The following is a 12,431-nucleotide window of genomic DNA, read 5'->3' on the forward strand; positions in this document are numbered from 1 at the left end:
GTAAATTATAAAATACATTAACATTGTTTAACAAAGTCGTTTCACTGAGTGGCTACGTTCAACACTAAGGAGTATTTAATAGTACACGTAATAGTAGGCCGTAATTGGGCCGAAGAGTGATTGAATAGGCCACTTGAGGCCCCTCCTGTATACTTAATTTAAGTACGTGTTTCCGTTCGTTTTTTGTGTGCTTAGTGCGAGTCTTCTAACGTTCTCGATAGCGTAAAAGTTAACCCAATTTTGTATGCAGTTGAAACAGCGCCCCTAGCGGCAAACGTAGGCAAACGATCCCATTCCATACAAATATGAGCTTTAAACTTTTGCGCTATCGAGAGCGTTAAAAAACTCGCACTAAGCACATTGTACATTCACGTATAATTCAATGGAGAAACCCTGTACGGTTTTTGATAATTCTCGGAACATTATTCAAGTACCTTAAACTCATATACATAGGTACAATAGGTGATACGCAACTAATTTATGGAAGTAAGTGTATTTGATATAGTTTAGCGTTAGCCACAGTGTGACAGGGATTTGATTAGTTTAATACAAAATTTATGCACGTAAAGAAATCTTTAAAGTAATAAAAATGCGTACATTGTGTACACATAAGATTGAATTTAGTTACGAATGCAGTGTAATAGTATATGTTGTAGTTTTGGTTCTTTTGTTGTTGTATAACGTTTTTTGGTTAGTGGATTCGTTTTCATGTTGTTTTAATAGATAAATATATTATTTAAAGATGTAGTATTAAGGATTTTTTTAGATTACCGCCCAAGGTGGCATTAACCAATTAATATGAAAAAGAATGCGTACGTTTAATGATTTGTCTTTCTTAATATCCATGTAACAGTATTTTTCCAATTATATAATTCCTCTCTTTCACAATATATAATGAAAGGTATCTCAATTTACGATATGAAAATAAAAATTCTCTACTCACTTTCATTCATATAATAAAATGCTTCAACATTAAGCTCCATGAAATATTTTCATCCGTTGTAGGGCTATGATGATGACTTGTTTGATTTTAAATATTGTAAATACACATAATAATTTAATGTGTTATAATAATACATATTAATTATTTATTGTGTACAATGTATTACGTAGTTCCATAGGTGATTCTGTTCTTTGCAACTATACATAACATGGTAATTAGAAAAAGCTTTGGCGATTTATATAATATATATATATGTTGGGTGGACGAGCTCACCGCCCACATGGTGCTAAGTGGTTACTGGAGCGCATAGACATCTACAACGTAAATGCGCTACCCACCTTGAGATATAAGTTCTAAGGTCTCAGTATAGTTACAACGGCTGCTCCAATTCAAACCGAAACGTATTACTGCTTCACGGCTGAAATAGGCGGGGTGGTGGTACCTACCCGTGCGGACTCACAAGATGTCCTACCGCCAGTAATTACGCATATTATAATTTTTTTTTTTTTTTTTTTTTTTTTATTGCCTTTGTAGGCAGACGAGCATACGGCCCACCTGATGGTAAGTGGTCACCGTCGCTCATGGACGTCAGCAATGCCAGGGGCAGAGCTAAGCCGCTGCCTACCATATAATTTTGCGGGTTTCATTTTATTACACGATGTTATTCCTTCACCGTGGAAGTCAATCGTGAACATTTATTGAGGGAATATTTCATTAGAAAAATTAGGTGCTATGCTTGTATTTTTTTTGTTTACCTACTCTTAAAACTGATGTCTCAGAAATTGGCCAAATTGGCCATTCATTGAAATGTCAATTACATTCATTTAAATCCTTATCGCACTCCAAGGGCGGATCCAGCTTTGGCGCCAGGAGGGGGTCACATAGTCGTGGGCAAGTTAAGAACTTATAATTTAATTTTGATAACAATAGATAGTAAATAAATCATGATGTTCTTCAATTAGTCCAAGTTGGTTCAAGTCCTGGAACTAGCTCAGGGGGGGGTCATGACCCCCCCCCTGGATCCGCCGTTGATCGCACTATAATAGTAATCAATGTTGAGTCATGACAACTGCTTGTAATTGAAATGTGTGAGTACAGGGAATGAATAAAACATGTGCGGTTTACGTACTCGTAGTTTCATTATTTACACATCAACACTTAATAATAATACAGGTACAACTATAACAACTATACACAATCATATATTAATTTTAAAATAGCAATTCAATTTATGACTATAGGCGTTTTGATTATAGTAATACAACAGCAAGTGAACGTCAAACCTGCACTAACACCATTATTAATATCTACTTAGGACACACGTGTTGCTTACGATTCTGCTAGGAAATAAATATAGTAAAAAAAGTTAATAATGTAAAATAAAAAAGAACACGCTATAAGCAAGCTGGACTAAAAATTAAATTTTTTTTTATCCGCTTGATCATGGTCAGGATATTAGGCCAAAGATATAAATTATTGTATTATAAAAGCTTGTTCAATCGTTCCTTCCTTTACATTTCAACAAATAATTATGGTAAACTACAATCTATGAGATTGTCGTTAATTTCTAACTGTTAAACAAATCTCGAAAATTATTATAAATTTTTCATTAATATCGGTATCTATAATTTTCTATAGACTAAACTTATAAGAAAGTTCAAATAGTAAACAATGCACTGAAAAGGCCTGTCCAATATGTATTTATCGTGTCAGTGATCGCAGTGTAGGTAAATCGGAACACTACCAAAATCATATTATGTATGTGCGAAAGAGATAATAAGATTATACCTCACATATGCACCTAGTTTATTTATTACATTCTACCATTAAACAATTGGTTGAAAAAAAACAGCCATAACACTAACGTAGATCTGGCATTAAAGGATTATTGGGCCATATTTTATGACTTAACATAATTATATATAATTTGCGAAAGTAAAAGTTGTTAGCACTATTATAAGTCCATATTTAAGAAAAAAGCTCGGTATTTATTTTTTCATAAAAATCTTAATATAAATTATTAATTTAGAGACAGTATCGAGAAACTTATTTAAAATATATTTTGTGGAAAACATTTAAATGGATCTTATAGAACAAAATGTTTTTTTTTTGTATTCTGAATACAATATTACACAATTACTACACTACTGCAGCTTAACATTCATCACCGAAGACCTCTTCTTAAGACGCATTATTATCCAAAATAAAAAAAAAAATGTCATTTATGTTTCTTTTCACACAGAAAGAATTCACACAGAATTAATTTGATTTCTTTTTGCTTATATTTCGATTTTGTTAAATGTTTAAAAAACGATTGACGCTAATAAACGTAGTAATATGTGAATGACTCTTAAATACCGAAGAAAATACTAGCTAAGATTTTAATAGGAATTTTTAAATTTCTGAAAACTTGGCACAATGATAGCCTGAAGCCTAGAGATGAATACAAAATGCAGTATGTAGTTAACTTAATTTACAAGCGAGCAAGAGTAGGTATTTCCGTTTTTTTTTCGTTTTTAGTATGCGACATTGTGCTATAAAACGAGTAGGGTTTAGTGGAATTTGCAATGCTACCAAAGTACTGTCCATTTGTACACTAAAGCTGCGTGAATTATTTTATAGTATAAACTAGTCCTATATTTTTACACTGTTTTCAGACTTGGGTTCAGTTTATAAAACATTCTTCAATCGCGTACCTAGGTTTGTATTTAACAACCGGATCAATCAATGCGCTTTGTATTTAACAACCAAATTGATTGATAGACAGATCCTTGTTTTGCTTAGAACATATTTTTTTTAGGGCACGCTTGTATTCCATCCATTGTTTTTATAATATGTTCGGTTTTTACTTCACGATTTTCGGTTGTCAGTTTTATAATTGCAGATTTTTTTTATTCTAAATAAAGCCAGAAAACCAATTTAAACTTTATTACGTACCCGATTCTAAACCAAACTGGGCGGATGAGCTTACCGACTACTTAAATGCCGTCGCCCACCTTAAGACATGAGTTCCAAGTCTTAGTTTTACAGTATGTACGACGGCTCCCCCACCCTTCAAACCGAAACGCATTACCGTTTCAAAGCAGAAATAGGCAAGGTGATGGTACCTGTCCGTGCGGGCTCAGTGTGCTTAGTGCGAGTTTTTTAACGTTCTCGATAGCGTAAAAGGTAGCTCATATTTGTATGGAATGGAATCGTTTCATTACGTTTGCCGCTAGGGGCGCTGTTCCAACTGCATACAAAATTGGGCTAACTTTTACGTTATCGAGAACGTTAAAAAACTCGCACTTTTTCTTTTTCCTACCTTAGCTGTGAGCCTTGAGAGGCTATTTCAGCGTAACCCTAACGTTTGTAGGTGAGCTCACGGGGCTCAAACCTGATGACGTTGCTAACACGAACCCTAGCAAGAGCCGTGCTTCGCAGAATCTACCACCGGATCGGAAACGCGACCCACTGAGAAGATCCGGCGAGAAACTCAGTGGGCTGTATCTGAGAGTTAATTTACTCGTCGAGCCCTTCGTCGCAAGCGACGGGTTCGACGAGAACGGTGACCGGTGCTTGAAGTACCTAAAAGCACCGTTAGTGGATCGGGAGGATCCGAGATGACGTGTTTTGGGCGACGTCGACTGCTTTCCATTCTGTCCGCAGGATCGGGAATGTAGTTACCGGCGGCCACGATGAGAGGGTTCTCGTGTCGTGCCGCTTTATCGAAATGACTCGCACTAAGCACACAGAAACCCAGCCCGAGAGAGTCCGATCACCAGTTGCGTCAATAAAAATTAAACATTGAACAATTAGCACGAAACTCACATGGTATTGGAAACTCACATGGTGTCAGGTCATACAACACCAGATTATTAACAATAATTACGCATCAGCAGTTGGTTTTATTAACACAAGTTGTTGTTTAGTTGCAAGCACAATACATAGTTGTTTTCCGCCGTCCTAACACTGTACGTTAATAACGTTTAAAATAGTTTAATGGATACTGTTTTGGCAGCATCTAAATAGTGATGACCGAGACTGATAAATAAACGGAGTTATGTGATGGTGAACAACATTCAATGATGTTCTCAATTAGTTACAGCTAGACATTTGACACTGAACAAAGCGCACCTAAATAAATTAGACACGTTGAAAAAGTTTTAACGTAGTTTTCAAATCGAAGCCCTCTGTTGTTAATTAACCACTAGTATAGGAACTCAATATAAAAATAAAATGAAAACTACGTTTGATATTTTTGTGTATTTTTTCAGTATTTAACAAGTTTGTGAATGTAAAGCTTCATAATAACTGAATTAATTAGACATACTATTTTTTAATCTGATTTTCTCCAAAACACAGTTAAAAAAGTTAATCTTTTAAGATATATTGTCAACACTCATCTTCACAGTGGCGATAAGATATTCCTCGTGGCCAATATCAGCATGAGTATCCCCCTGTGCATTTTATCTACATCTCTGGCATCCCTATTCAAAATATTTGCATGCTTTTTTCACCCACTACCCTCCTTTTCTCTCGCAAAATACTAGACAGAAATAAGCGCGTGGAGCCGCAAGAAAAAAAATTGGACATTTTTTTTTTGTTTGACTCTCCAGCACCAGTCCGGCAAAGTACAGATTTAAGACTTAACACCTTTACTATAAGCTTATCAAAACAAGGAAACATGTTTCAATATAACACATAAAGCATTTATGCTTAACATTGAATTGTTCTAAAAACTCTAACGAATGAATTTAATTGTACATATTAAACATAATTATTTATTAGTCTAACACCTGAGACTAAACGAGAAGAACTAATAAAGACTAAGCACCTTGGTTGTTGAACTGTAGTCATATAGAACTTAATATAGTTAGGTACTACTTCCTGGTTAATCAAATAGTTTGCCTTTTCAAATAAACTTATTTTTAATTTAAGGGTCACGTTTATATGTGATTGCAGCATTAAACGCTGTAATTCATCTGTAATCCATTAAACAGTATTATCCTATAACTAGATTGTCAAAAAAAAATATGGAAATATATTTTCAAAGTAATATTCGTACATAATTATACACAAGAATTGTGTAGCATGATATAACATAAACTTTTTTATGGCGATAATTTCTTTTTAAATAACATTATCGAGTTAATTTAAATTGATTTTTCGTTACTTTTTTGTGTGTACAATAAACACCCCTACAATTAAATATACTCTAGGCTGAAAATTTCAAAAAAAATTTCAAGTAAGAGAAATAATTGTTACCTGCGCGTTAAATATAATCCGCTCAGAATACAGATATATTCAATGGTCAAAGATCGCGTAAATTTAAAAAAAAATCCTAAATATTTTGGGTCTTTAAACAGATATCACGATCGGAATCAAGGTTCTCTTCTAGAGAGTTCGTCTTCACAAATGATGGGTTTGCGGTCATCTCCTTTACTGCTCCGACCAAAGCGGCCAATACGTCGTGAACTCGTCTTTTCTACTGCACCCCAATCGCTGTTATTTCCACCGCTGGATAGCAAACCGGCGACACCCTCTCCCAGCTTGCTGTGATGGATACCGTATAGGAAATATACAAGAAGACCTGAAAGGATAATAATGTTGACGAATCGAAACAAACCCACGCATTTAAAAATAAATCTAAACGATATGTATGCTTTGCTTCAAACCAATATTAGGTAAAGTGTCTTTAAATGTTAGTATCATATAGTTGTTTGTTGACGCCGAATGCAGAATATGCATACAGCCCACCTGATAATCAGCACTACCAGGGGTAAAGCCAAATGGCTGCTTCTACGTAAAATACATAGAGCAAAAATTTAGGCAAAACCTTTGAAGGTACTGGCCCGAAAAAAATTGTTTTACATTAGCCTTCTAGGCTTCGCTATATTTATGCAATTGTCCCAATATTAATATTTATTAAATACGTTTTTAATTCGTAATCTATGTATATGCAAATTGACATTAAGATTATTTAAGATTTCGAGTTCAGCTTAAGTTAACAGAGTTCTAAGGTCACAGCTCAGAGCTCTAAGCAGAATAAGGTTTTATTATTTCATAAACTCACCGAAAGTCATCCACATAGCAAAGCGTGCCCAAGTTAGAGCATTCAGATTAATCATAAGTTCTACGTTGAGCATCACACTTGCAGCAGGTAACAGTGGTACCCAAGGTACACGGAACGGTAAACGAGTCGGACTTTGTTGGTGAGCCCAGATTATCACCAAACCTATATTTTATTTAATAACGATTAATATTTTTAACTCAACACCTCTAAAATATCCTCTAACTACCTATTATAAATTCAGACACACACACACACACACATATATGTAAACGAAACCGAAAAAAGCACAAACTTAGTATAAATTTAAATCACATCAGTACTAAAATCGTCGAGTCTTTGTTTTCTAGAGCAGTTATCAAAGACCCAGAAGATTTAAATTATGTACCTATTTGAAAAATTGTGAAGATGTCACTATTTTCGTCTCGAATCTACTATTTTCACAAAATACAGTTATCACTTCCGTGCATACATTGTAAATAAGAAACAAAAACTTACACGAGATGATGATGAAAATAAGAACGAAGTCCGGCAATAACACCCATAATCCAGCAGGTTCGACGAGAAAATGGTTGTGAGCACACAGAGCCGCAGTAGCAATCGTAAATGTATACACAGAACATGTCACAGCAGCACCAGGGGCTCTACCACCAACAAGAGGTTCTAGCCATGCGAATTGAGGCCGTAGACGACCGACCGTTAATGTTTCAAACATCTAAAATAAAATAAAAAACAATAGTCTCAATTGAATCATGATGGTCATGAAATTCACACACGATCAAAGTTACCTCAGAAGAAGAAGATCCGCCATCCGTTGCCGGCGTTCCAGTTGCTGAACTATCCTCTCGATCACAAGGTGAATCTAACTGTGGGACAACAAAACCTTTATCTTCTGTTGTTGGAGTTGGACGATATCTCAATATTATTACGGCGGCACTAACAATCGTGTAGGCTAACAATGTGCCTATAGACATAAATTCTACAAGTTTTTCCAAATCAAAAAGAAGAGCTATGAAAGCAGACGATAAACCAGAAATAGCTAAATTAGCAACAGGAATTTGGGCCTTGTTACTAATGTCGCTGAAGAACCCAAAAAGCAAACCGTCGGCAGACATAGCATATAGACATCGTGGTAGTGAAAACATGGATCCAAGTAAAGTTGTTGTCATTCCACATACTGCACCCACAGCAACTGCATATTTTGCCCAGTCTGCGTGGACTGCACCAAGAGCAGCTGGAAGCGCAGCATCTGGATTAATTGTATTATATGGAACCATTAAAGTTAATGCCATCGCGACCAAAATATAACCAAAAGCCACTACAGCCATTGATAATACTGTTGCAACAGGAATAGAGCGAGAAGGATCTTTGGCTTCTTCACTGGAAGCAGATATACTATCAAACCCTACAAAAGCGTAAAAACAAGTAGCAGCTCCTGCTAACACACCACTAAAACCAAACGGCATAAAACCACCATTTTTCTCTGACCAGTTGCTGATATCAGCATAATAAAAACCCAAAAAGATTACTAAAGAGATGACCAAAAGATTTAAAATAGTCAGGCCGTTATTGATATAGGCTGATGTTTTAACACCCGCAGCGAGTATCAAGGACGCTGCTAGACATATGAGAAACGCTAGAATATCAGGATATCTGCTTAAAAGTGTTTCATGAAGTTCACCAGTTAACGCTACTGTGGCATTACTGATAGCCCCATGTAATATAGAATCCAAATATCCTGACCAAGCTCTCGCCACTGAAGCAGCACCTAAAAGAATAATATACGAGATATTAATATACGATAAACATTTCACAGATTTTAATTTAAAGAAAAATACTCACCAATCATATATTCCAAAACAATATTCCATCCGATAATAAAGGCCCAAAATTCACCAATACTGACATAGGTATAAGCGTACGCGCTACCCGCTCGTGGTATTCGAGTCCCGAATTCAGCATAACAAAGGGCAGCGAGAGTCGAAGTTATCCCCGCCAGAAGGAAACTTAGTGCAGTCGAAGGACCAGCCATTGATTTTGCAACAGTTCCGGTAAGTACATATATCCCTGCACCCACCATGTGACCCACGCCTGAAATTAATTTGAAATAATCAGAATGCTACTTTAAAATGTGTTTATTTCAGTATATATGTGCATGTGTACTACTCAGAGCCGCAAATATTATACCAATTTTAAGAATGAGGAGGTTCTCAATTCGAATGTATGTTACTTTTTAACCTCATATTTTTTTAGGTTAACCTATTTTGATGATTATTTTTTTATATTATGAAAGTTGGTACTTCTCGTGTGGTACTATTTAATTTTATCAAGGTAGGCTAATAGTTTTCGAGTTATCTTTAATAATAATGCTTAATTTATTTTGGACTACCTAAAGTAGAAGTCTATTTTTCCTTTTTGTTACGTAACATTAAGCGTGTTCGCGTGTGTACATGGTTTGTAGAGCATTAACAAAGTATATAATATTAAAATAAGCTTAAGATACAACGTGAATTTGTTGTCATTCGACTGGCTTCGGTAGGGGTAGCGATTCTATCAAAGCCAGTCGCCGGGAATTAAAGGCACTTAATAGATTTAATTTCAAGAGCTATTTAATTACAAATTAGTACTAATGTACATAATATACCAGCTTACCGAGTAATGTTATATCAAAAGTGGTTAGACATCTATTTAGGGGAGTATCCATGGAATCCCCGTGTAGTGGCTTGCATCGATTCATTTTATGACAGAAGCCGGATAGCACATGGCCAAGGATCTTGTGCCTTGCGCCCGGCATGATTACTGCTGAAAAAGAACAGTAAATATGTTAATTTATGCATCTACAAAATCAAAAGGGAAAACTGACTTCTAGGTAACCACCTTACTGGTGGTAGGACCTCTTGGGAGTCCGCACGGGTAGGTACCACCACCCCGCCTATTTCCGCCGTGAAGCAGTAATGCGTTTCGGTTCGAAGGGTGGGGTAGCCATTGTAACTATACTGAGATCTTAGAACTTATATCTCGAGGTGGTTGGCGCATCTACGTTGTAGATGTCTGTGGGCTCCAGTAACCACTTAACACCAGGTGGCCTGTGAGCTCGTCCATCCATCTAAGCAAAAAAAAAAAAAAAGGTAAATATTAAAACCCACAAACCTTTACAGGATTGATATTGGTCACTTACCTCTAATACTCTACACCCTACTGCCCCTTTTCTATAACTTACCCTTCGTAGATGTCCTGTAAGTTTTTTTTCTAATTTTTTTAGCCTATTCCCTTTAATCCTGTCTTTTATACTGGCAGTAGGGCGTATTGAAAGTTATGAAAGTTAGTGCCAACATTATACTTGTGTATGACATGTGTAATCATATTATGCATTACGGCTGTGATAAATAAATGGAGACTACTCATAGGCGACTATATTCATGATACCTTGTTACATGTTACAACCTTTATACCCCAAATAGCCTCAACATGATGTGGGACGTGAGACATGGCTCGTGAGCCCATCTCCACACTAATGATAATAACGACCCGTTTTAATTCCCGCAAAACATCGACGATTTCTATTTTACAAACTGCATCTACGATTCTGACCTTCATTGTTTTCATATGTATTATATATTATAGTCTATCTACTCATGTCATACCCCATATTATATATATGAATAAAATTTTTTTTTCTTACTTTTCAGCCACATTAACAATTATCCAGGCGCATTAACAACAGATGCATATTGTTTAGACAATGATCATTTTAAGTACATATTTAGTAACTTCAGATCACCACTTATATTCTAAATAATTACTAAGTTCGTTATAGATTTCTTAACTATAATTTCAAGCTTTTCTAAATCCAAATAATAAACTATTCGCAGCATTGTTCAACATATAAGCAACAATTGTATAAGAATGCAAAGATGTATACTTTATTCTGCCCATTTTTGCAAAGTGGAAACTAATTATCTTAATCTTTAACCTAAATACTAAATAGCACATCAGGTTAAATTCGTTGTTTTTGTACGTGCTACTTCCTCTATCACGATACCGTGTTTTCTTCAAAACATCAATGGAATCTTGAAATTAGTGACAAAGGAAATAAGTTAAGGAAAACTTACCTGCCTTTTATATTAGGTCCGCTTGATATTACCTACGTTTTCTGTCTACTAACTTCTTTTATGGGACGAAAATAACATCGGCGCGCGCATCCAATCGATTTCAAGATAGGTCGGTCATACTTGTTTTTTTTCGATGACAACGACAATCCTAATATTGGGCATTTCAAAAGTTACTATTAGTCTTTTGCTTGCCTAATCCTCACGTGATTTAAACTCATATTCATAATTTATACTTCCACCACCTTCTTTAATCCACCTGTTGTACCTATCTAGATCTATACTATAGCTATATGAAATTTGGCTGGACAACACAATGAAGGTCGCATGAGTAGCCATAGTCGTAACATGATGATAGATCATGTTGTATGTCCGCATAAGATCATACCATAATTCCGTCTATTCCTGCCGCAAAGAAATAATGCGTCCCTTTTTAACAGGTAAAATAGCTGCTGTACCTATTCAAGTGAGACTTCGTCTTCAAGATGGGTGTTTACGTGTTGATTTCTGGGCTCCGTTAACAACTATTCATTAGTCAGTCTACTCGCCTTCCCAATTAGTTAGTTAATATTTTAATTGTGTGGCTTATACACACCTCCAGCCACAGGAACAGTAATAAATAAATAAATAAATATTTTCAGTCACGCCACGTTAATTGGTCCCGTGATAAGTTCGTAAAGAACTTGTGTTACAGGCACCAGATAACGGAAATAAATGTAAGATTTTTATTATACACATACATATATTAAATATTTAATATACATCCATAACCCTGGAAAATACATTTATGTTTATCATACAAATATCTTCCCTTGGCGGGTTTCGAACCCGCGGCCCCCTTGTGTAGTGACCATGTCACTTACCACTACACCAGACGGCCGTTAAATACTTCCTGAAACCAAAGCGCTCAGTGTGTAATCAGAGATTGTTATGTTTGTCACTTACCAACCGGCTCTGGATTGAACGACCCTTAAGGATGTTTTCTGAACGCTATGATAGTTCCTTTTTCAAGTGACGTTTGAAAAAAATACCCAGTAGTAAGCAGGCTTTGCTCCTGGCATTGAAGATAAGTGTAGGATGGTGACCACTTGCTATAACGCGCTATTATGGCCAAAGTTTATATGTTAGTTTGTATTTGTGGGTGCTCACAGTAAGTAACTAAAGGTGTCAATGTAGATGGTATGAGTATCGGTTACATTTTAAAACTTATTTTCATCTACCATCTTAGGCTGCTGCGTCCGAGCCTCGTTTGAGACAAAATCCAACCTAGGGATATGGGGGACAAGGTGAAATCTAATGGAATACAAAAAATTCTTCAAATTTATTT

General features: G+C 35.8%; 1 protein-coding gene across 2 annotated transcripts; it reads right to left on the minus strand.

Annotated features, from left to right (window-relative positions):
- Positions 1-2,063: 2,063 nt before the first annotated feature.
- On the minus strand, positions 2,064-11,416 carry LOC101745401 (cationic amino acid transporter 4). Of its 2 annotated transcripts, none has more exons than XM_004932044.5 (7): positions 11,108-11,416; positions 9,648-9,794; positions 8,838-9,086; positions 7,784-8,763; positions 7,494-7,710; positions 6,999-7,160; positions 2,064-6,515 (listed from the first exon to the last, which is right to left on the minus strand). In XM_004932044.5, exons 2-7 carry the CDS (start codon positions 9,787-9,789, stop codon positions 6,307-6,309), a joined length of 1,959 nt encoding a protein of 652 aa, XP_004932101.1. In that variant the 5' UTR covers positions 9,790-9,794; positions 11,108-11,416; the 3' UTR covers positions 2,064-6,306. The 2 variants fall into 2 exon arrangements, with proteins under 2 accessions (XP_004932101.1, XP_037868428.1); XM_038012500.2 differs by having other exon boundaries at positions 9,648-9,797; positions 11,108-11,415.
- Between the last annotated feature and the right edge of the window lie 1,015 nt (positions 11,417-12,431).

The sequence above is a fragment of the Bombyx mori genome, chromosome 8, assembly GCF_030269925.1.
Source record: "Bombyx mori chromosome 8, ASM3026992v2".
Taxonomy (NCBI): Eukaryota; Metazoa; Arthropoda; class Insecta; order Lepidoptera; family Bombycidae; genus Bombyx; species Bombyx mori.

What these genes read in the sequence shown, in the direction of transcription:
- LOC101745401 (XM_004932044.5), bottom strand. Translation starts at nt 9,789, where the DNA reads ATGCCGGGCGCAAGGCACAAGATCCTTGGCCATGTGCTATCCGGCTTC. An exon ending in GCGGATCTTCTTCTTCTGAG is followed by an intron (nt 7,711 to 7,783) that starts GTAACTTTGATC and finishes ATTTTATTTTAG; the next exon opens with ATGTTTGAAACATTAACGGT. An exon ending in TGCTATGTGGATGACTTTCG is followed by an intron (nt 6,516 to 6,998) that starts GTGAGTTTATGA and finishes TTATCCTTTCAG; the next exon opens with GTCTTCTTGTATATTTCCTA.